At 42.6% G+C, this 24,399-nt stretch overlaps 1 protein-coding gene and 1 long non-coding RNA gene across 5 annotated transcripts; both read right to left on the bottom strand.

Moving 5' to 3' along the window:
• Positions 1–421: 421 nt before the first annotated feature.
• Positions 422–13,675, bottom strand: LOC112896888 (protein LHY). Of its 4 annotated transcripts, XM_025965010.1 has the most exons (13): positions 13,344–13,674; positions 13,161–13,257; positions 12,832–12,885; positions 12,071–12,126; positions 8,885–9,004; positions 8,701–8,727; positions 8,123–8,151; positions 7,754–7,961; positions 7,573–7,684; positions 7,353–7,414; positions 2,586–2,807; positions 1,105–2,484; positions 422–1,014 (listed from the first exon to the last, which is right to left on the bottom strand). In XM_025965010.1, exons 8-13 carry the CDS (start codon positions 7,790–7,792, stop codon positions 667–669), a joined length of 2,163 nt encoding a protein of 720 aa, XP_025820795.1. In that variant the 5' UTR covers positions 7,793–7,961; positions 8,123–8,151; positions 8,701–8,727; positions 8,885–9,004; positions 12,071–12,126; positions 12,832–12,885; positions 13,161–13,257; positions 13,344–13,674; the 3' UTR covers positions 422–666. The 4 variants fall into 4 exon arrangements, with proteins under 4 accessions (XP_025820795.1, XP_025820796.1, XP_025820794.1 ...); XM_025965011.1 differs by having other exon boundaries at positions 1,105–2,475; positions 7,754–8,151; positions 13,344–13,675; XM_025965009.1 differs by having other exon boundaries at positions 7,754–8,151.
• Positions 13,676–17,105: 3,430 nt separating this feature from the next.
• On the bottom strand, positions 17,106–17,657 carry LOC112896563. Its single transcript, XR_003229502.1, has 3 exons — positions 17,611–17,657; positions 17,378–17,528; positions 17,106–17,206 (listed from the first exon to the last, which is right to left on the bottom strand). It is a non-coding gene; the product is annotated as an uncharacterized LOC112896563 (long non-coding RNA).
• Between the last annotated feature and the right edge of the window lie 6,742 nt (positions 17,658–24,399).

The following is a 24,399-nucleotide window of genomic DNA, read 5'->3' as shown; positions in this document are numbered from 1 at the left end:
TCAAATCTCAGTGTCATATGGGGTAATAATGTGCATTTATCAAGAAAGAAAGTCAGATCCTGAGTCATGTTGGTTTTTAATCGTAACACGAATAATGTTAGCAGCTCAACAAATATTAGGAAAACGAAAATCTATAGAAAATATAGCATGTTGGAGATTAAATTAATGGAAGTCCATGAAAACATAGGTTAAAGTTGAAGTGAAACATTTCTGAGTCTACTTTCTCTACATCATCACACCTATTAGAAACAGCAAACATGAGAATGTTCAAAATATTGTCTTTACAAGATTGGTCATAAGGTTCATCTGCTCAGTCTACCACAACTTGATGAAATAAACATTGCATCAAGTGTGCTCTGTAAATGCATGACCCAAAAATGAATCAAATTGCAATTATTTTCCTTCCCCAAAATATAAAACATAAGGAAAAAATATACCTTTTGACCAAGAAGTTCAAGAGTCGCTTAATGCTTAATTCAGAGTCTACGAGATAAGGTTTTAAAGCAGTCTAGACAGGCTGCTTGGCAAGCATTAAAATACAACACACAATAAATTGAGTTTAATGAAGCATTGCATTGCAAGGTCTGAAGTCCTATAATAGCTCAGGTGTAAATATAATTTTTGACACAAAGTCCATGAAGAGGCTGGCCGGCAGCCATGTAGGAATCAGGTTGATGCTTCGCTCTCAAGACGGATCCTCTTGGTACCAATCTCATCGCTAGCCTGCACCCTGTTCTCCTTCGCTTCCACAGAACATCTCTTGTATGGTTTGAAGCCTGTTTTGCGTGATTTAAGCTTCAGGTGTGACAATTCATTGGGGAAGGAAGTTCTTGGCTCATCCATCATGTCGAGCTCATGATCAATGCTTGTGGCGTTCTTGTTGAGGTCAACCGTAACTGTGGTCACTTCATCTTCCTCCTCATTGGCAACCTCCTTTGATTCTTCTGCCTGTGGGGGAGAAAAGCTTTGTGGAAGCTTTTCTCTACTGAACAGTGCATCGAATGCCAGACGACCCTGTCAACAAAAATGTGAATTAGAAAGGCAGTGATGGATCTTCAAATACTCAAATAGAAGTGAATTTGCATATTGTTGGTAGGCTACAACCTCTTCCGAAACTTCCTTCCACGAATCACTTGTGCTTCCAGTGCTTCTAAACCTGCGGTGATTAGTGTCACCAGCTGAAGAGTTACTGCAGGAGGCTTGCTTTGCCTTGTCGTTAACCTTGTCTTCCTTCTCAGGAACATTTACTGCCTCTACATCACTACTTGAAGGCGTGTTGGAGCCGCATGAAGAGCGATCCTTCTTTTTCTTATTCCTCAATGCATCACTTGTGTCAGCTCCTGTGGTAGGTGTGACCTCAGCATTCTGGACAGGAGATATCTTTAATTCAGTATGGATAGACATGTCGCCTTTTCTACTCCCATCAGACTCTGAATATGCAACAACTCTCAAAGCTTCAGACTGGCCTTGTTTCTGAGCTTCTTGGCATTCCTTTTGTGCATTTTCAACCAGGCAATCTCTGTCTTTCTCTGAAGGTCGTGGAACATCTGCTGTGGGAAAGGCAGCACTAGGAGCTGGTACAAATGGAAAAGCCATGGGGTGAGCGAGAAAAGGGAGAAGACCTTGTGTTGCCCACCATGCAGATGCTGCAGCAACTGTAGCTGCTACAATAGAAGCCATGCTTGGAGGAGAGCCTAAGTTTCTTCCTTGAACACCCTCCGCAGGATTTTCTTGATTTGGATCAACATGAGTATTACCTTCTGCTGCTGGCCAGTACGATGCTGCGAGCCTAGCGGCTGCATGGATGGCAGGGTTTGACAACAATGTGGAAACAAGCATGCTGGAGAAGGTGGATGACATGTTCATGAATGATCTGTAGGTATCCTGGTTGCAGTTGCACTGCATCATCGGAGCAAAGGCAGCATAATTATGAGGAAAAGACTGTGGTGTGGCACTGCTATCAAATTTTGGATCCATAGAAAGCATTGGATGGATGCATGGACTCATACTTCCATTGACTCCCACTTGATCGCTTGTTTGATCAGGATGAGTTCCTTCAATTCCAGTGACAGGAATGCTAGTTGCACCATTCCTCTCTGCCAGGGTATGTGAGGTTCTTGCAGTTTGTTTGTCCACATATGTTGTCTCCGAAGACTTTGGCTTTAGCTTCATTTGTTGCATTGAGAAGTCCAAATATTCTTCATTCGAATGGTTACATTTAGAACTGATGTGGATTCCATTAACCCTTCCCATTTCCTGATCATTGATCTCTTTTACATCCTCTTGCATGGTGGGATTAATTGAATTCTTTTCCATGGTAGTCATATCTCGGATTTCTTTTTTGGTTGGTTCAATCCCCCTGGGTACACCATTATTCGAAGAGCTTTTGTTAACTGAAGTAAATGATGCAGATGGGGCATCTCGGAAGAGATTAAGAACTTCCGAGCAGCTTCCTTTTTCAGACACCTCCTTCCTCTGAAATTTCTGGATGCAAGTGAGTTTACAATTAAAGAAAATGAAAGATATTAATACAGAGGATAAAATGAGGAAAATCCTAGCAAAGCAAAATACCATGGAGCATTTACCTGCAGAGACACATCGCCTGCCATTTGTACATTGCCATTGCCCACTGTCAAATTTGATTTTGTTGACTTATCATTTGGAACTTCCTTCGATGGTGTCTCAGAGCTGAGACCACTTTTTCGAGGATATGGACTGTTAGGCTTCCTTTTAGGCCGTGGTGGAGGTATATCAATGTCATGAGCTTGCCCTGGAGAAGTACCATTGTTCATAGCTTCCTTTTCCAACTGCAAATTTCCTGATTTGTTAGGTGCAGACATGAAAATAAACTAACATTGACAAATAAATTTTTTGAAGTACTTGAAACTGTTGCCACTGATTGGGTTTTGTTAGCCTGTAAATTTTTAGAATCCTACACGGTAACTGAAAATCATAGTAAGCTTATACAGGCCACCAATATTGGGAGCATGCATTTCATAGCTGGCAGAATTCAGGAGTAATATACAAATTCAAGCCAATCAGAAACCAGTTGGAGAATATGTGGATCTCAGGGCAATGGCAATGATAAGTTTCTTTTCAGTTTGAATTAGTCTTTTTTAATATTATGAATAAACAATAAAAGCATGCACCATAAGCGGAATAGTCTTTTGATCCCTGTAGCCAAGACATGAGCTCAACCAAAATTATGAAAACTTACAAGTTTGACAATGTCCCTGTCCCTGAAATGAGCATTTTATCTAGGTTATACCACATTTGCGAGTTATGCCTAATTCAATTGTGAAATTAGAGAATGCAGTATTATACTCCATTTTTAAATATGTGACACTTAGGACAAGCTAATTAGTTTGAAGTAATTAGCTTGTCCTAAATGTCGTATATTTAAAAATGGGGGAGTATATTTCAATCATGAGGAAATCAACGGTAGGCTATTAAATAACTTTAAAAGGCTCAAGTGGAGATAATACACTATATATTTTGCTGATCTACATATTGCCAACTGGCAGAAGAATGGAAAGGGCAATACGGGGCGAGCTTGTCCGAGGACAATTAACAGAACTGACAGGTTGGTTAGCAATGATGACAACGATGGGCAGCATTAGGTGGCACCTGAGTAATCCTGACCTAAAATGTGACTCTGAAACCATCTCATGGAATGCAGAAAGAAGAGATTAGAACTACAGCTTGGTGCCCCAGGAACCCAAAGGGTGTAGCTTTTCCCAATTCTCTACAGATAGCTGCAGGCTTTTAGCAGCAAGGTTTTGCCTTTGCGAGTGGCTTGATAAAAAGCACAGAAGTAGGGCACAGAAATGTTTTAAACCTTTGCCTCCTACACCTTCCTAATTGTCCCCACAGTGCACTTGCAGAATGAAACTAGATGCTGAGGAACATGTATGTCAATGGAATAATATACAAACATGAAGTTCTCTCTTTTTATTTAACAACCTTCTAAGGGAATATAGAAACATTCTTTACTCAAAACCTCCAATCACATCAAAAAGAAATATGTATTTTAGTGTTGCTGACAATACTGACACTGCTGGTAAATTTGGACTAAATCAAGAGAGCCACTAGAGAACTGCTACTGGTTCATCACTATAACCGCATACAGACTTGCAGTCTAGCCAGTCCCTTAATGACTGGGACAAAGGGGGCCGCTAGTTATCATCCAACAGGGTTCTAAACTCACACTTGAATGTTGCCTCTGGACCTCACCCTCCTACTGTTTCTTCTTGTTGTTGTTGAGGTTGATCAGCCAATTATAATTGGATTAATGGAACTTTTATGAATAATATTAATTATCGATAATGAATTGAGTAGTAAGGCCTTGTCTAGTGGTATCTTGGGAAAACATACACATACTTACTACATCAAACTGGACCAGCAATAAACCAGTATGTTAAATATTTTAATAACCCGAACAAAGTGAGATATCATCGTTTCAGCTTGCCATATCAGTTTATGTCATTCCTTCCGATAAGATAGTGCAGTTTGAAAAGCATGAGAGGATTATGGAGAATTGATTCATTCTTTGCTACCCGAATCCATAGAAATACTCATCAATCCATACCCAAGGAGTCATCTTATCTTTAGAAACTAGCCTGAATAATTTAAAAACCAAGTAGCTAGTTCAACTTGGGTGGGAATCAATCTAAATTGACTGGCAGGACAGAGAACCTTCCAACCAAAAGACTGGCCTGAGGCACATTGAACTTTCTTTGACTGAAGTCAGTAGGGGAAGCCCCCACCTATTTTTTATGTTTTTTTATTCCAGAACCGTTTAATTCGCTCCCACAGGGAGTCGAAACCAGTCCTGCTGGATGCTACTCAGGTGCTCTAACCATTAGGCTAGAGGACCTTTCGCGAGTCACATTGAACTTATGCATAAAAGTACCCATGCACATGATAGCACCAGATCTTTTGAGGCTACTTCTATGAAAGGCAAGACACTCAAGATCTTTACTTATTAATATATCCAGCTATGAGACCTCTCTTCAAAAATCTCATCTTCCTGCCCATGGGCTAATACTCCAATTTATCTTAAATCGTCCTGATGGACCAAAAAAACTTTCAATATTAAATGTAACTGAAAAAAGCATGGGAAATTCTGTAGCACAGAAGATTTTTGGGCAGTTTTCCTTGGCCAAGTAAGCAATGTTACCTGCATAAAAAAGATGCCATTCCTACCGTGCAGGTTATATGAGAAAGCTTTGAAGTAATTTATGTGTCACAAATATTATCTCCTGGTCTCAGATTGCCATGGGCGAGGTTCAGTTAGATCTTGGAACGTCAACCATGATGCCCATCATCATTGACCAAGCAGGAATGCAGCACAGTTATATTTGAGGAGATTACAGCAAGGTGCACCTTGTGACATTTGGGTAGATTGATATAACCAGAAATATAATTGAGGGATATCAAAAGAAGTAAAATATCAGACTTCTGTGTGCATGTTGCTACTTACGGGTTTGCACAAATAAAACTGAATTTTTGGTTTAGGTTTGTTATGGAGCAGGCTGATGCATGGGCCAGCATCATGGCATGGTAGCATGCCCAAGTACTGTACCGTTGTTGCGGTACTGTAGTGCCACCAACCACCGTCAGGTTAGTTAGTAGGGATGAGGTTAGGTTGTTAGGGTTGTTAAGGTTAGGGCTAGCTCAACCTCTATATAAGCAGGGGCACAGCATCCAGTTCAAAAAAAGAAGGGGCTGGGCATCCACTTGGAACCAAGCAAGAAGTAACGAAATCCCCTTTCTAATCTACAGTATACTCACCCTCCAAGCTGACTGCTATCTTCCAGCATTGTTTACCCATTAATGAACCATAATACATTACAAGGTTGCCCATCACTAAATCAGATCCAAAAAGAAGCCCATTCACAGTGGATTTCAGCCCACAAAAATCAACCAGTAGCTACTGTTATATGCCACGATTACTGCCTGAAGTATTGGTATAGATATACTGGTGCATCTGAAGTGAGATGGTTCGAGGAAGGCCCGTGGCTATGGACTAGTTAATGCCATGAGCAGTAATGGACATTACAAATGTTCTTTCCACCTTGTAGGTTCTCAATATAGCAACCTAATGCATAATGACTACTAGAATGCAGACTGTTCATCACTAACTGCTTAAGACTTGTCCTAAGCCTGTACCTAGAAGCCCCACCACGATTTCTAAATTCCAACATTGTTTCAGCTGAGTGGAGGGTGGATTTTTGCCCCACTCACCTATCTCTTCACTGCTCCACCTAAAGGTCAGTTTGTAAAAAAGGTAAAATTGTAAGCACCATATGTATTCATTAGGCTAAAGTATGTCACTTGTCACCCTAAATTTTACGTAAAAGCATGTCAGATATTGGTGAGTACAATAGTGCAGCGCTTTTCATCCCTTAATCACCAACTAACCAAAAACACCAAAAGCATGATCAGAAGGCATGTTTGGTTGCCAGAACACATGAGATTTGAGGAGCCCAGAAAACCACCATATTTCTCAAAACACTAACCTTTCCATCCTTTCCCTTCCATAGATCTGGCAAGGATGTCATGGAGAAGGATGTCCTATGAATTTTCCATTCTTAAGATTGGCTGGTTCAGGATTTTCCACTTCATCTCACTGACATGTGGGACCATCTATGTAAATAGAAGTGAGCCTGGGTGGCAAATCATGAAGTGCCAATGATAGAACTGAGTTTTTAAATAACCCTGGTGGCAGCCCAGCCCCTACAAGGCACAGGACAGACAGTTCGCCAGCAGTAAAAGGAACAGAGGAAGGAGCAGTAGGGGATGAACATAAACAGCTGGAATACTTCTTTTTGGCTCACATCATGTTATGTGTTTAGTTGCACGTTGATTTTTATCTTCATCAAATCCAGCATTCAAGCAATTTATTTGCAACTCAATATTTTTCATAAACAATGACAATCTCCATTTTACTCTACCAAGTCCCCCATCTCATTATTTTGTACTTCAGTGATTTTACTGTAAATAAATGAACCAGGTAAAATACACTCTAGCATGTTTTCCCAATTTCCGTATGCATTAATGTAATCTACTACACAATAAATAGAGCACTGAGGTCATAAGATGACGTTTTCTTGAAGATGTGATAATCAAAAGAAACAAATGACACATGTGCATAGAAAGAAGCAAAGAGAAAGAAAACAAGAAAAACAGTGCAGCGAAGTAAGGAACCAGAAAATCAGGAAACAAACACAAAAGCTGTTCATTTTATCAGCTAATCAAAAGACAATGCAACTACAAAGCTAGGGCAACAGCCATTCAGCCAACAGAGGTCAACCAAATAAGGGCACTAGCCAATCAGATAAAGAAAGAACCTTGGTGAAGAACTTTTGAGCGTGACTTCTAATCTGCACAGCCGTCTTTGTCCCAACATGCTCTATGGAATAATTCAGAAGCCAAACAACAAAAAGAAAAAAGTGCAAGATCCATATCAATAAGCAAACTAAATTCACATGAATAAACCAAGTGGAGATTGATGAAGTCAGGAAACAGTAGCATAAAACTACTTGAATACAGTATCTGTGAAAATTTTACCTTCTATGCGCTGCCATGCTCTTCCATAAAGTTTCAAGGCTTCAAGGAAGCGTTTGTGCTCTGCCTCAGTCCACCGCTCCCGCTGCTTTGTTATTGTGTACGGCTTTCTTACCTATATAGAACAGTGATAAAATCTTCCTTCTTTACCACAAAACAACAAGCACATCACAGAATAACTCACCTTTACAACCATTTCCTCACCAGAGGAATTCATCTCCATCTCCAAATCCACAGGAAAAAGAAACAGAAATAGAAGGGAATTGTTCAACAGCTGCTCGCTTGGTCACTTGGAGTTGAGGTCATCTATAAACAAGAGAGCTCCTCCTTCCATATCCCCAACCAAACGCTGGACCTGACGCAAGTAGTACCTCATATCTCCTCCTAGACCTCTATATCACACCAGCACTCCCAATATTTCAAATTTGTGCGCCCGGCCCCAAAAGAGCAGCCAAATTAGTGTTCAATTTCCACGAGAAAACCTATAGAATTCACGAATCTACTCGTGAATTGAACTTGGATCAGAATCTTCTGAAGGATCGATTCCACTCACCCACTTGAATTGATCCAATTGCCGTTACTCTGCAGAAGACACAATATAGAGACGTCATTTAGGTGTTTGTGGGCTCCCAACAGGCCGACGCCCTATTTTTTAGACATTCAAATACACATTTAGATCAAATTTTGTGCTAACAAAAATATTAAGCGTTATTGGGGCTTCTAACGCCCAAATTTTTATTGCACGTCATTCCTCGAACACTACACCAAAAAGCAAATGTAACTCTAGTGTAAATTAAAGTAACTTAAACTCCAACAGAAATTGATTGTAGCTGAGGCATAAAAAAAATTATGTTTTAGGAGTCCTTAAAGGCATGAATTTTTCTTACCTCTACCCACCAAAATTATGCAACTAAAACTCATGTGAGATCTAGAATTTCTTTATATATATATATATATATATATATATATATATATATATATATTTAAGAGGTATTCACTAAGAAAAAGAAACTATCTTGGACTTAAAAACCAGGTACAACTAATTAAGAAAAGAAATGGATTAGATTCATATAACCAATCAAAAGCATGGAGAAGAAGTAAAGCAGTAGCAGATGAACAGATCAAGCTCACCTGCTAAGGCCAAACACTTGCTGTAACCTGCCAGCATAAAAGAAAAACATAGGAAAATAAGTGCCTATTCCAAATCAAATTGCAGCTTTTGATCACAATACACGATCAAAAGTACCAAATCAGACTAGTTTTATAACATTGACACGATTGGATTCTCGAAACAAAAGAAAAATACTACAATTACCTGGGTTTAAGTGTGCTTAAAGTTCTAATACTTTGCTTAGATGGACCCAGACCGAAGAGTGGACTATTTAGTGCAGAGTCTCACAGCTCCAAAATAATCAAATACCACCCTAAGAAGTCCCTACGTTTGGAAGTTATTGCAGTAAGAACAACTGCGATAATTTTTTTCAGACTCAGGAAACAGCATGTTGGAACAGCCAGGTGTATAGTGTGTGATGCAACAATAGAACTATCAAACAATTTAAATAGAAACTCTAGAACATACAAAGCAAAGCATCCAGTTAATAACTATATCATTTACTAAGGAAAAAAAATTAAAAAGTAAATCCTGGCTAAAGAAGCCCAAAGTCAAATCCCGCATCCAAGTAAATATTTGAGAGCAACACCCTCATGCTGAAACTAGGGAATACTAGTATGATATCCCTGAAGACCTGCATGCCATTTGTGTTGTGCATGTAATTCCATTAGAGCATGGACATGAGCTTTTTACTGGACTCTAATACTAGAGCACATAAATAAGAACCACCAGTTCACCACGGTACCATCTAACAATACGACCCAACTTCAGCATCTACCACTCTACTAGAAATCTAGAATTCTTCTCTCTACACCCCCATAGCCTCGTCCTCCATCACTTATACTGCACCAATGGCCCCCAGAATCTCTATCTGCACAATCCAAGCCTAAGCCTCCCCCGACCCTGCCCCCACCACCCAGCTTTTCTACTATTACATGAGTACACCTGCATGGCTATCTCAAACACAAATTACAACACCATAGCCTATCAGAGCTACCACCAGCACCCCCTTTATCACACTACCAATCTCTGAACTTCTATAAAAAATTGGCTATGGTACCAACATTGTATCCCACCGTGGGTATTTGGATATGATATTACTAAAGAACTCTACATATATAATCAAAATAAACGGCAATGAATCAACACGACAAGTCAACCAGTTTTAAGCACAACCTCAATGAGAACCTCACAACCAAGTCAACCAGTTTTAAGCACAACCTCAATGAGAACCTCACAACCCTCTTGAACCTTTTAGGACCCTTGAATTCTTGCCTTATACAAGAAGCTAGTGCTCAAAAGGTTACCTATCCATTAATCCACACAGGCACTCCTAGTGGCTTCTACTTGGTTTGGATGAGATCACACATATCAATTTGAGATCCTAAGCCCTCGCTTTTGTGTTTATATAGTCCTCAGAGTCCTCTCTTTATAGTAGTAGGAATCCTTGTAACATAAGCCTACTGGTCACCCTTATAACACAAATATTATGAGGCATCATAACTACGATCACACTATATTGGAACTCAAGGGTTTATACAACACAAGGGTGTCCAGCAGAGGAAGAGCACACCTATTGAGGATTATATTGAGGCAGAGCACTCCTACAGGTCGAGAGCCTTATAAGTGAGGGTTTATAATCTTGAGCCTATGTATAAAAGATGATAGTGCGTCTTACTGGGAGAGCAAAGCTAGGGTTAGAAGAATGATCTTAAAACATGCCTCCATAGGGAGAGCCAGCATTGACTTTTGACCAAGTTTTCTCACGGCCATGGCTCGCATGGAATCAATTCGGCTGCAGGAGGGCGCCCTATCCTCCACATGGACATCAAATTTTGCCTTTCTAAACAGAGATGAGGGAGGTGTACAATAAGCTAATGCTAGAGTACAAGAAGAGAAGATCTTGCGGGTCCTCAAGGCACTCTATAACCTACGCCAGGCACAACGGGCACAGAATGCAAAGCTCGACTGCACACTCAAGGAGCTTGGCTTCAACCACAGCAAGCGCGATCATGCCTGTAGCAGCACGACTCTTCTCCTTAGGTCTATGTGGATTACTTGATCATCACTGGATTATGCAAGGAGGTCGTAAAGGAGCTCAAGGAGGAGATGAAGGCCAAGTTCCCAATGAGCGATCTCGGATTTCTCCCATTCAATGCGACGGTGACATCACGTAGATCCTAGGGCTACAACCTAGCGCCATACCAATGGGGAAGCAACTCATACTCAACTGCAATGGCATAGAGGCACACTGAGTACCAGCCTCTGATCGATGGCCTCTGCTGCCATGTCCACATGTGGCCAAACTTGGCTTTTGGAGTTGGGTTTGTGAGGAGCACCTAATGGCGGTGAAGCACATCCTCCGCTTTGTTGCCAGCATGATCTACTATGGCCTATACTATGCGAGGAAGTATGGAGAGGCACGGTCTGTCGACTACAACGGCAGCGACCTCACTAGCGTCATCGACACAAGAGCACGAGCAGCATGCAGTTCTTCCTCAGAAACTGTTTAGTGAGCTGGCAGCTCTCAGGCAACTTGTGGTGGCTCTATCTTCATGAAGCAGAGTATGTTATTGCCACTGTTGCCGCAACTCAAGGACTTTGGCAAGCTCAGATACTCGGTGAACTCCATGAGGGGCAAGCTGAAGCATCATACAAAAGGTGGATCTTTCTTGGCGGTGAGCAAGAACCCTGTCTTCCATGAACACAGCAAACATATCAATATTCAGTACCCCTTCATTAGGGGATGCATGCAAATTAAAGTTGATGGACAAGGATTAGGGGGAGAATTGATAATATAACCCTTGCTGCAATTCTTGAAACTAGTAATGCTGAAAGCATGTGGCTGATATAGACGGTTTCTACACACTTTTGATAAATACTAAGTTTTTTTCTTGGAAAAAAGCTCAAGCATGGGGAGAAGACTCTCCATAGATTTCTTAAGAGAACAGACTATCGAACCCTTTTAAGGGTGCTCACACAACCTACAAGCACCTAGATTTGAGCATAGGTGAGTGGCCTCGCAACCTGTGGCTCTACCAACCAAGCTATTGCTCGTATCATACAAAATAACCAAGAATGGTTCAGTGCATCACTCTGTGATAACATCCATGTACTGCAAAAGAATTATATAAACAAAAGTAGAAGAACTGCTCCTTCTGGCACCAATAGAGAATCGTTTTGGACATCTTTGTCATCCCCCAATGCAACTTTGACCAGTGCTTTGTATCATAATATATTTATAAAACATAAAGAAAGTATACCATTATGAATTTCAGTTGACACATGTTATTTTTGCATATGTTCAAGGTTTAAAAGTTTGGCTAGACTCATCCCAAAATGACACTTTTCTTTAGCAACTAGAGGGGTATATACAAGAAACGGATGTACCTTGTGTAACGACCTCAACTCTACTGTTGAAGGGATCGGATCAAGTTGCTTTCTCCCTACATAGAAAAAAGTGAGGACCATAAATTACATTCTTCTTTTTCTTACCACTAAAATACCTTATTAAATCCATAGATCTGATGAAAACACGCCCAAAACCCATGAAGGCAGAAAAGGTTGCTTGAATTAATTAATCGATCTGACAGTCTTCTAACTGTGAAGTGCAAACTAGAGCAGCAGGAAATCACTCTTCATTTTGTCCCTAGTGATACCAAATATTGACCATATATTTTTGTACAACAATAAAACGAAATTAGTGCTTACTAGAGAAAAACAAAGCACATGCTGGACTGACAGGTGCCAGGAAAAAACAATCCAGTTACATTAAGTAACAAAGTAAACATGAATTGCACAGACATCTCAGCACTGCTGTCTCATATGCTAAGCTTGGATCATGCAAACTATTTATTTCTTAATCATTGACATCATCAGAGTTAGCTACGATTAACCTCAACATGAGGGAATAATAAGGTACGAATTTTCTGCCTATAAGAGTGAAGCAATTAGCCTCCTGGGACAAATAGTATCAGAGACTCTATCTGCAGGCAACAAAACGCACATGTCCAGAACCTAAAGCGACCCATTTCTCGGCAGCAGGAACAGTAACACAAGCACACTCTTGTGATGTCCTAAAGCACAACGCCAAAACAATTTCTTGCTAGCCTCATCAACAACCCCACCCCCCCAAAAAAAAAAAAACTCACCCCGTGAAGTTACCAAGTACACACCGCGGACGAACAACTCCCAATCTCAATTCTCTGCAACAAAAACGCAGGAGAGCAGTAGCAAGATTCATTAGCAAGTACTACGGTACAGTTCCCCAGGTTCTCAACTTCTGCATCCATGATCAATTCCGCTGCTAAATTAAGCACGGAAAAAACACATAACCCAAGAAGAAAAGGAAAATAAAGCGCATCGCCATCTGATTCCGGTCACGAAGCTACACCACAAAGACATTTTGACAAGTAGCTTTTGCGAGGTAAAAAAGTAGCATAGCACCGTGAATTCCAGCTAGAGAAGCAGCTCGCCGTACCTCCTCAACAGACGGCGCGCAACCTAGTCCAGTCCAATCCAATCCAACCCAACCGTCCTCGCCGCCTCGCTCCCCCTTCCACCCCGACACAGGCGGTCTGCAACCAACCAACCAGCCAGCGCAGCCAAACCATTTCACCAGCAGCCCGTCACAGGAAAAACCGAACAAGGAGCAAGCACGAACCCCGATCCCCGTCCCGCTCACCACAGGCGACCGCCACGGCGGGCGTCACCGGCCCCGCCGGCGCCGGCGCAGCAGAGGCATCCCCGCCGCCCTCCCGGCCCCCGCAGCTTCCCTCTCCGCCGCCGCCACCACCACACACCGGAACCCCACCGATCGGCTGCCCGGGGGATCTAGCTAGCTGGAGCGGACGGACAGGGGCGCGCGCGCGAGAGCAAAGCGAAGCTTTGCGGAGGAAGGGAGACGAACGGGGAAGCCTCTCGCGACTCGAGGTGTGCCTCGCTGTTCGCTGTGGTGGCGCGGCCGCTGCTGCGTGCTGTATGCTGTTGCGCTGCCGCGCGGGGGGGGGGAGGGGGAGGGAGGGGGTGGGGGTCGCGATCGCCGTAGGCGCCGCGAGAAATCTCAGCCACTATCTTTTCTTGTGGATTTCTCGTGCTCCGGCCCCCGCAATCTTGCGCGCACGCCCTCCAGCATCCTCGGAATTGGCAAGCGTTGCGGGAGAAATTTTTATTAGGGCCTGTTTAGATGAGAGCGCAAAAACGCAAAAAAAAATTTTGCAAAGGAATCTTACCAATTTGAAGTACTAAATGAAGTCTATTTACAAAACTTTTTGCATGGATGGGTTGTAAATCACGAGACGAATCTAATGATGCTAATTAATCCATGATTAAGCAATAATTAGTGGATGGTTACTGTAGCATCACTGTTGCAAAACATGGATTAAGTAGGCTCATTAGATTCGTCTCGCGATTTACAACCCATCCATGCAAAAAGTTTTGTAAATAGATTTCATTTAGTACTTCAAATTAGTAAGATTCCTTTAGCATCTTTGCGTTTACAGCTTTTTTGCGTTTTTGCGGAAGGAACTAAACAGGCGCTTAGTAGTAGGTTTTTTTATGCCTCAACCATCCGTTCCCTTATTATTAGTAGCTGTTTGTTTAAGCAGACCAGAGGTGCTGCTGCCGCCTGACCTTTTCCAAACTGTCCGTGTCTCGCCCTCTCTCTGGAGTTAAAATGGATGGATGTCCTTTCTTTTCATGATTTGGCAAGGAGATTGCTGGAGAATGATCAGGGTCGTCCTGTTGGTCAGCTTTTGGAAAGTGCGTGTGCTACTTAGCATCATCATGATAGGGCATAGGGATCACTCGGAATATGCAATCAATTATGTATAAGTGATAAAAAAAGTGCTTAGATTACATCAATCTCCAATATAAAAACATGGGCCATTAATTACTTATCTTATTCGGCTGCTACTATAAATTAACAAAAACCTAGCTAGGTTGATCCACGAGTCTTTTAAGTGAAATTCCAATCTCACCTGTATGTCCCATTTTAAATACATCAATGCATAAATATGCTAGAAAATTGTAAAAGCTTGTGCGTAATCGGATTACTACTAATGTAACTACAGATTATATACAACAGTGACATATGTTTTGCATTGTTGCATAGCGTTTCTTCGAAAACAAAGGTCTAAAATACACAAATTCGGCAAATGTGTATTCGTTATAAATTAAATAGGTGTGCTCACTAGTAAAGGAGCAGAGAAAAGCATGTACCATGCGTTACCACGGACACCTGTATGGAAAAAAAAAAGAGGAAAGTTTGGCAGGTCACAAAGCATCAGCAGCAAGTGAACAGTAGTTCAGCTAGCACACACAGACAGCCAGATGATCAGTTTCCCTTCAGCGTAGCAGCAGCAGCAGCAATACTCGCGTTTCCATTTCCAGCACTCCAGAAGCATTCCCCCCTCCAACAGCAGACACGATTTTGCCACCTACGAGTACCAGAAATCCACAGCCAAGAAATCCTCCACGGGGAGCCACCCGCAAAACCTGTCTTCCGCAGGGACCCCGCCGCGAGACCCAAAAGGTCGCGGCCAATAAAGAATGAAACTCTTGCGGTCGGGAACGCCCGGAGCGGGGGGCCGCCCCTCCGCGGGGCCCACCTGGCGGCCAACTGGCGGCGATCTAGTGGCTCGCCTTGCGCTTTTTCCAGGGCACCCGCGAGGCCCGCAGCGCGATCCCGGCCGTCGGTCCCGTCCACCCCTCCGCTCCCGCGCCGTCCGATCCCCCCGCGGGAACTCGTGGCCAGCGTCGCGCCGGCGCGCGGACGGTCCCAATGCGCGCCCCGCCGCATCGCGCGGTGGATGCGGGGAGAGGTGGGCCCGGCGAGGGGAGGACTTGCGGCTGTGGTGGAAAAGCGCACCGGGAGCCGGGTGGGGCCCGCGCGGGGCGCCTGCGGCCCTGGCACTCTGCGGACGGGGGGTGCACGTGGCGCCGGGATGCGCGGGAGGGGAGCGGGCGCCTGTGGGGCCCGCCTCGGGCTTATCTTTTGTGGCGCCCGGTAGGACGTGACGTGGCGGGGCGCTTTCTTTTATTCGCGGTCACGGCGACGCGAGCGAGCTCGGGCCCCGCGCCACGGGGGAGATGCCAGGTGGCCGGAGCTGGGTGGGTCTGCGAGCTATGGGGCGAAAAGTATTTGCAATTTCTGTTTTCAGACTGGAGTCGAGTTTTTAAATACAGAATATTCTCCTATATTTATCAAAAAGCGAGAGACACATGGCATTTTTATAGTTTTCAAGAATAGATTGACTTAAAAATAAAAGTGACGGCCTTTGTAATATGAGTGATGATTTAACGTGGGCAGTACATTTAGAAATCATATAAACAGACGTGATACTCCATATCGAGTTAGTATTATCTCTAATCACACCTATGACCTATAGGTCCATTTGGACATCTAACGGTCCACACTTTGACAAGTAATATAGAGCGTTCTCCATTCAACAAGTATCTTTTAAATTAAATCTAGTGATAACAATCTCAGTTGATACAAGATTTTAGATGCTTATGGTAAAAGTTGGAAAGTTTGACCTAGGACGGATATAGAAAATTATTTCCAAAAACTAGATTTATTGCCCGCATAGATCTAGTTTGCTTTACTTGTTTCTTATAAATAAGTTAAATAAAAATACTAAAAAGATACTTTTCATGACATAACTGCTAAATTTCTCACGTGAGAATTCCTTTTCTCCGGTGAATCATGTGATAGTTCTAAAAGCTGTTGTGCAATAGCTGTTTTTTGAGAGAGAAAAAAATACACCTCGAACGGCACCTCCTTCTCACCCTCTAGATAAAATTGGGTGAAATAGACGTGTGGTTAAGGAATTGTAAAGGTGCAGCGCAGGAAAGGGTTGCCGCTACAGCATTTTTAAGATCACGCGCTTGGGAGGTATTGAAGCTATGGTTGGCTAAAAGTTTTAGATTGCTGAATAGTTTACTAAGCTAATTAAGGCTGCTACGAGGCTCGGCCCTATATATCTTTCTGTTTCCTCTGCATGATGCATACGGTTTGTAGATTAGTTATGAATATTTTTTAGAATAGTGGGGGTGAACCCCGTCTTCTTATGGCCGAAGCCAAGACATACATTAGCCTCACTGGCAGACGAAGTCGCTAGAATATCACAGCAACAAAAGCTACCAGGCAAACTAACATATTACTCCATCCGTTCTAAATTATAGATCGTTTTGATATTTTTATATGCATAATTTTTTCTATGTATCTAGAGATAGTGTATATCTAGGTGTATATAAAAAAACTATGCATCTATAAATGTTAAAATAATTTATAATTTGAAACGGAGGGAGTACGTTCCAACTGACATCATATCAAGAACCAAATTATTACCTCACTGACATTAGCCTTCTTGATTCTTAGCACAAGTTAAGTGTTCTATATCAAACATTTACTTGAGGGTCACACAACCTTTATACTTCGTAATCTTCAAAACTTTTTAAGGGCTCGATCTAAGATCTATTTGTATTTGTTCTCCTTCAGAAATATCATCAAGTCCGCATCCATACCTGGAAGATTCGCTGGATGAGAAGCGGTAGTAATTAATGTGTCATTTGCTCTCCAAACAAACTTGCTGTCTAGTCTAGTTTCACCAGGCACTAGTCCACGAGGTGTCATTTGTTTGGAGAGCATATTAATCTTCACTATAACTATTTTTGATGTAATAATGGAAGATTTACCTGGACCATCTGATGAGCTTTGCCCTGCTATGTTTCACGCTTCCGTCACAGTGCAGGTGGGAGATGGGAGAAGAGCTCTCTTCAGGACAGATAATTTGGCTGAACGGGTCCTCCCTTGAGCTGATCGCCCTATGCCTCTTTAATGTTGTTCCTGACAAAATCGGAATAATAAGAATAGTGGCGGAGGCACTGCACAACAACTCCTGGACTAGTGACATTCGGAGGGTACTCACGGTGCAGGTTATTTTGGAATATGTGTCCATTTGGGAGCTAGTTCAGCACCACCATCTCACGGCCGATGAAGACAGGTTGATGTGGCGGTGACCAGCAGTGCTCGGCATCGTCTGCTTACAAGGCCTTCTTCGTTGGGCAGACAACACTTCATGGAGCAAAAGCTCTCATGAAAACTAGAGCTCCACCGAAATGCAAATTCTTTGGTTGGCTTCTTCTCCACAACCGCTATTAGACTGCTCACCGGCGTTTCAAGCACAATCTACAGGAGGACGATAAGTGTACTTTGTGCGATTAGGAATCCGAGACTACTGATCACCTCTTCTCGTCGTGCTCTGACAGCAGAGAGGTTTGGCTACGACTTTTGCATGACTCTGGTTGCGGGAGGGCATAGGTTTGTCACTTGGTGGACTACGTCTCGTAAATGTCTACTAAAGGACAACAGAAAAGCTTTTGATACTTTTGTTTTGCTCGCGGCCTGGTTGATTCGGAAGGAATGCAATGGCCGAGTGTTTGATAGGAAGGCGTCAATGCCCTGGGTTCTGGCTGAATCAATTTTGTGTTAAAGTTGTCTTTGGGCGGCGGCCGGTTTCTTTGTTACCATGTCTCTCTTTCCGTGGCAGGATCTTAGGTCGCAAATTGTGCACATGAAATTAAGTTTCAAATTTCTTAGGGGTCTGTTCCGCATAGTCCACTACACTGGATACGGAGTTGTAACGTTCCTTGCTTCGCTCTTAATGAAATACATGCAAAGGCACATTCTAAAAAAATAATAGATGAGCTACCTTTTTCCTTGGTCCACTTCTTCATCTCCTCTCTTACTTCCTGCGCAATCCATCTCCTATGTATCCCACTTCATGTTTCAAGGTCATCCACATACTCGTATGTTTTCCACAGGGCCGTACCTAAGATTTTGAGGCCCGGTGCGATACACAAAATGAGACCCTAGATTTAGAAAATATAAGTAAGTGGAATGTATTTTGATTTGATTTTATAATGTACTATGATTGAGTGCATGCTATCCTGATCAGCGGGACAGGAGAGAAAAATTTACAATCGCAGAACACCTATAAGGAAGATTATTGGAGAAAAAACAACTAAATTAAACCCATCTCATGAAGACATGGAGTCACCTTGCTTGTCTGTTTGAGAAGAAGAAGAAGCCACAGCTATCAAATGCAATCATCCATGTTGTTGCATGGACAATGGAGATCATTATGCATGAAAGAAAACGGCAGCATATTGGACTAGTTGCCTTTATTTTTTTTTGGATTAGTTAGTAATATTAGTTGTTGATAGCAAAATTTGATAACTTTAATGGCTTAAACATGACCTGACAGGCTGATAACGTGATCAAGTGATTTATTTGGCTGAATTTCGAGTTTAATTCAGTTTACAGTAACAAAAACTAGCTGGATCAAAGTGAAGTTAGAAATAACAGCAGATTGCATGCCGGAGTTTATGCGTGACGAAAAAGAAAGAAGCCAGAGAGAAGCAAGCAAGCGTTCATTGAGATTTTGTTGACATGTTAAAAAAAAAGGAAAGATTGTATGCATGCTTGCATGCATTTGTCAGGAAAGGAAGCTAGCAGTCAAGTGTATGCATGCATGGATTTTTATTATGGCCCATGGATTTGTTTCATTGGCTCCACGGTAAAAAGTTCAGGCATCCTCATGACACAAAATGGCCTACAATTCCAATACAAATCTACATTGATCATGAGCACATGTAGACTTCATTTGTGTCTGCGTAGGGACGACCCGACGAGCGACTAGCGAAGGAGGCTCGTGGGCACCGAGACAGCCATGCGGCTGTGTGGTTCGAGCGACGCAGCGGTCTCCTTGACAGCGCAGGCAGGATGAGTAGTACGAGCACCGCCAGAAGAATAGCACGGCTGCAGCCTGCATGAGGGGGGGATAAAGGCGGTAGAGGAAGAATCTGGAATCCGTTCGAAAGGCGTCGACACTTTACGGTGGGATTTGCTAACATATTTCCTTTAAATAACTATGTTCATGTTGTGCTAATTAGCATCTTTGTATTTTTTTTATTTAAATAAAATTATTTTAGAGATGTTGGTAGTTAAAAGATAAAAAATGCTTTGGCTTAATCAAAACTAGGTAACTATACTCTGGGATAGAAATGCTTGACGGATGTTCGAGAACAAATTTTGTTTGCACTTGGTTTTTGAAAGAAAGATCGGACGGTTTTTTGATGCATCATGCATGCATGCCCAGGATGAGTGCACTGTGGGAAAATTGATTGGTACTGTAATAGCCAAAAGGAACTGCCACTGTTTCTCTCAAAACTGCGTAGGATCTTGTGGTTAGCGTGCGTTCACGACTGTTGTTAGATCTTGTGGTGTTGGGGGGTACTCCAAGTGGAGGAAGACTGGAAGAGACAAGTCAGCAGCAGGAGGGACGCTTTTTTGGTTTGTGGTTGAGGTCAGCTCGGCTCGATCTGCTGCCCTTCCGGCCTCCTGTACGCTCATCAGGAAACATCCTCCATCGCGTGCTAGTCGTAAAGGGACTGCGCTGCAAACGTGCGCCTACTAAGATGTATTGTCTCCGTTACGGAACGTAAAATATTTCAATTTTGCTATACGTCAAATTTAGTTAATAATTTCAACTAGTTTTTTATAATATGTATGTATATATATATATAAACACGGTGTCATCATCAAGACATATTTTATGATGGAATTTATATTAGTGAAGCTAGTTTCATGCTGCACGTGTTGGTGCACGATCAAGACATGTTTCTATAAATATAATCAAAGTAAAAAAGAGTTTAAATTATGACAAAACAAGTATCTATTACATTTTGGAGCAGGCAGAGACACCGAAAGGACAGAACGGCTCACGTCCAGTTTTACCAAAAAAATGATTTTGCAAACATCCAATGATGTGGGATCATGCCGTCCGATCAGATGTGGTGTAGGTTCTCGAGGGCACAGTTTGTCACCGTGAGTGTACGTGAAACTCGAGAAGCAAAAGGTAAGGAGAATGCTTCGCCAAACCTGTTTGCAAGCAGCGAACTTTCAAAAAAAGAAAAATCAACGCATTCCCACATGGCCCGACCAAAAGTGGGACGTGTGAACAAGGCCCAGCGCAGTGCGCCCGTGGAGACCCAAACATGCGCGAGGACCTTTCCGTTCCTGGGTAGGCGTGGGCCGCCGTTGCAGCACCAAGTCCATGGGGCCGCCGTTGGCCCATTTAATTTCGGTTTGACCGGCCAGTCCCCTCCGCCGCTGGGCCGCTCGTCCTAAGCATCATGTGGCGAGCGAGGTTTTCCGGCAACCCTGCAACCTTTGGCTAGAGCAGAAAACCTTTTTTTTTTGTCTTCTTTGTTGCCTCGAGTCGCTATGCTAACCTTTCAAAAAAAAACAAAAAAAGTGTTGCTATGCTAATGCCTATCATCTGATGAAGTGATGAAGTGACCAATGGGCACAGAACATGTAGCGGATTTGCACCCAGAGTCAAGCCAGAGCTGTCAGCAAGGGAATCAACATGCTTGCACACAGACAAGTAGCTGCACATCAAAGAGGATCAAGTGCATTCCATCGGTTGTACCATACCAGCCACAGCGACTTTCGGTTTACCTGTTCGTTCAGTATAGTCTTGGAGTACCTTTGACATCTTAGGTTCACCTACCTACTACTACGCATCTCACCAACCCCCCTGAAGAAGACGTTGCTCCGACCTTTTACTCGCCACCCCATGATTTGAGACTCGACGACAGCGAAGGTCACATTGTCGTCGTCGTCGTCGTCGTCTTCTTCTTCTTCTTCTTCTTCGGTTAGAGAAATCTAACATCAACGCACAAAGCAGTGTTGACGGACATGTAGTTAATTACTAGGGACATGTAGCTATTATTTTAGGTTTTACTCAATCTAGCTATGAGATCATTTTACTTCTACATATGTTGTATCTGAAACGACGTCAGTAACGGGAAGAAATGGAGGAGCCAGATGCAAGCAGGGGCAGAGCTATATCGACATTAGTGGGTGCCCGTGCAATCACACCAAAATGAATAAGAGGGCTAGCAACAGTGCCATGGACGGTGCTCCCTCCTCGATCCAGCTCTAGCTTCGCTCCTGGATTCAAGGAGTATATTCTTCTTGTAACAAGTGATGGTTCGTGGAGCGTTTTCTTGTATGAAATTTTTTCTACGGATCCCAGGACGACGACACTGGTGGACCATTTCTAAACTAAATTCTTTCTTTTTGCGAAACAAATTAGATTGCCTTTACTAGCTAGTACAAACTTTGAAATCCAACGCTACAACTTCACCATATTGAAAATGCACACGGTTCTCGTAAGCTTAGATCATCTGAAATCGCTGGAGACACCTCTATATTTAGCTTACATAAGTATATGTTAGAACTGAACATTTATGATGATTCTTCTGCCGTAAGAAACACTTAATTAGATAAGAAATTCTCACAGATAAGCACTATAGCTAGTTACTCGGTTCGTGAAAGTAGCTGGCTGTTATGAGGCAATAAGTAACACAAGGTTGCCTATCAGATTCACAGCTGCTATATATGCAATCTGTTGGAGCAGGTAACCTGTCAAAAAGGCAGGAATGGATCAGGCAACCAAACCAGTTGATTAGTTGAATATCTTTTTTGAACGAACTAACCATTTAAATAATGCATATGTAATGTAAGGCCGTATATAGTCACCAAAAGAAGTCTGCTTCACTGACTGTACTGAAGTGATCATCTATGCTAGGGCCGGAAAAATGTCGAGTCTTTTTTCCTTTTATTTGTTTTGTCTCTGTCATGAGAGCGGTAGTAGTTGAATTAAAAGAATGCAATTTTTCTAGGTGCACCTGCTCGCACTTCCCCTTTTCAAATCTGACTTCATAGAGCGACCTTACACTACGGCAACTGAAAGGTACGGTGAAGGAAATGGCCCAACAGGATATCGTTAGTTATGCAATGGAGATGTCCAAGAAAAAAATATTCATGCGAAAAAAGTACCATCATTGACTAAGGTGGCTAACTTATGACGTAAATATGCCATTAAGTTCCATGTACTTCTTCACACCTAAACAGCTAGAAAATTTCTCAAGCTCCTCCAGTTGTTATTGAAATGGACCAACACACTGTTTAATTTGTGGTTTTCCACCCAGATATCTTTTACCTTTTTACTACACGTAAGAAATTAGTGAACTCACTCTAGTTTCTCTTTTAATTAGACACGGAAAATCAGTGGCGGATCGAGGATTTTAACTATACCGGGTACGAACGGTCCACCGAAATTCAAAGGATATTAGCTGTGAAAGTGAAACGATACCAAATCATATATTTTAAAAAATAATTTTCTCTTGATATTTTCTAGTATTTGATATAACATCTTCATTGATAATGCATCGAGGAAAATAGCCTTAGTGATCGATCTTTGCAAGGTTCAATGTTAAAAAAGTACTCTCTAACCTTGCCGCAGCAACCAGCTAGTAGTAACAGGAGGGATATGCAGCAGTTTTAGAGTTTGGAAGGAGCTACATAGCGTTCTCATTCTGTTAGAATTGGACCTAAACGAACAAATTGAACACAACTAAGATTCAAATTACCGTTGTCAAGCTGGTTGCATTCTCATAACAAAACTAATGCTCAATGTGGACCTGGCGCAGCAATGTAAGAAATTTGCAATAAAAACAGTCAAAAGAATTGGACAGGGAAGAATCTGACAAAGGAAAACCTAATCTGCATGCACGAAAAGCTAACACGCGTGCCTGTAGTTCCGCTACGTACTTTGATCCAAAAAAAGGGCCCTTTTTTATTAGCTTGGACACGCAACGGAAACAGAGAGGGGCCCTGCTGGATGTCCCAATGCTTACGGACGGTATGATAGCAACTCGTAACATCTCTCACTACGTAGTAGTCCTTCGTTCTCTGAATGGTAACTGCACATCCACAGCTGCAGGGGCAGGGGAATCATATGAATCCACGCATAGGATGAAATAAAGGAGCTAGCTAGTGAAGTGTGAGGGGTCACCACTGGCGACAGGCGACCTGCACGCAGCAAGCAGCAACGAACACCGAGATCGACGTCGCCGACGACGACGGCTGAACTGGAGCTCCAGCCAACGCCATCTACGTCTTGGATCGTGCCATCCAACACATCACCAGGAACGACGCCGCCGACGACTTGGGATCGAAGCAAAACTAACGCGAAGGAAGATGTGCTTTTTGGTACATGCATATGCATATATTTTCTGGGCGCTGAGACCTTTTTCGATCAGGGTATACCAAACCCCATGTCTGCCACACGTCATGCTTGCGTCGCAGATGGATGGATCGCGCAAGAGCTTTCTAAAGCTTGCTGCAGTTGCTTGCTTGCTTCTTCTAGAAGCGTGGTCTTGATAGGTACTCGACCGTGTTCTTTCAACAGCTGCGACGAGGTGAAGTGTAAATAAGGAGGGCTGTTACGCATAGAAAGCCACAGAAATCAGCCAATGTCTCGATCGTCATATGATTCCTTTTTTTTGAGGAAGTTGTTAGTTAATCGTTTTCACTTTGGTAATTTGGTTGGTTGCTCCTCGCCAAGAAATAAGGTGTTTACTCGTCGCTTGGACTATATATGCCCAATAGTCAGCGCTCACTTTCTCATTCTGCAGATTCCAACACTCTGGTAGTATGTGCGTATGCTATTCATTTCATCGTGGTGCCTGCGACAATATCAAGATACGTCGGTCCAGTCTCTCGGAAGTGCTCACTGTGGCACGACGATGTCTATACTTTCATCATTAGAGATGAGTGTGCATATACCTGTATATATATACAT

The sequence above is a fragment of the Panicum hallii genome, chromosome 6 (genome assembly GCF_002211085.1).
Source record: "Panicum hallii strain FIL2 chromosome 6, PHallii_v3.1, whole genome shotgun sequence".
In the NCBI taxonomy this organism is placed as follows: Eukaryota; Viridiplantae; Streptophyta; class Magnoliopsida; order Poales; family Poaceae; genus Panicum; species Panicum hallii.
This window is presented reverse-complemented; position numbering and strand designations above follow the sequence as displayed.

What these genes read in the sequence shown, in the direction of transcription:
- LOC112896888 (XM_025965009.1), bottom strand. Translation starts at nt 7,792, where the DNA reads ATGGAGATGAATTCCTCTGGTGAGGAAATGGTTGTAAAG. An exon ending in CTCAAAAGTTCTTCACCAAG is followed by an intron (nt 2,808 to 7,352) that starts GTTCTTTCTTTA and finishes GGAAATTTGCAG; the next exon opens with TTGGAAAAGGAAGCTATGAA. An exon ending in GGAAGGAAGTTTCGGAAGAG is followed by an intron (nt 1,015 to 1,104) that starts GTTGTAGCCTAC and finishes TTTTGTTGACAG; the next exon opens with GGTCGTCTGGCATTCGATGC.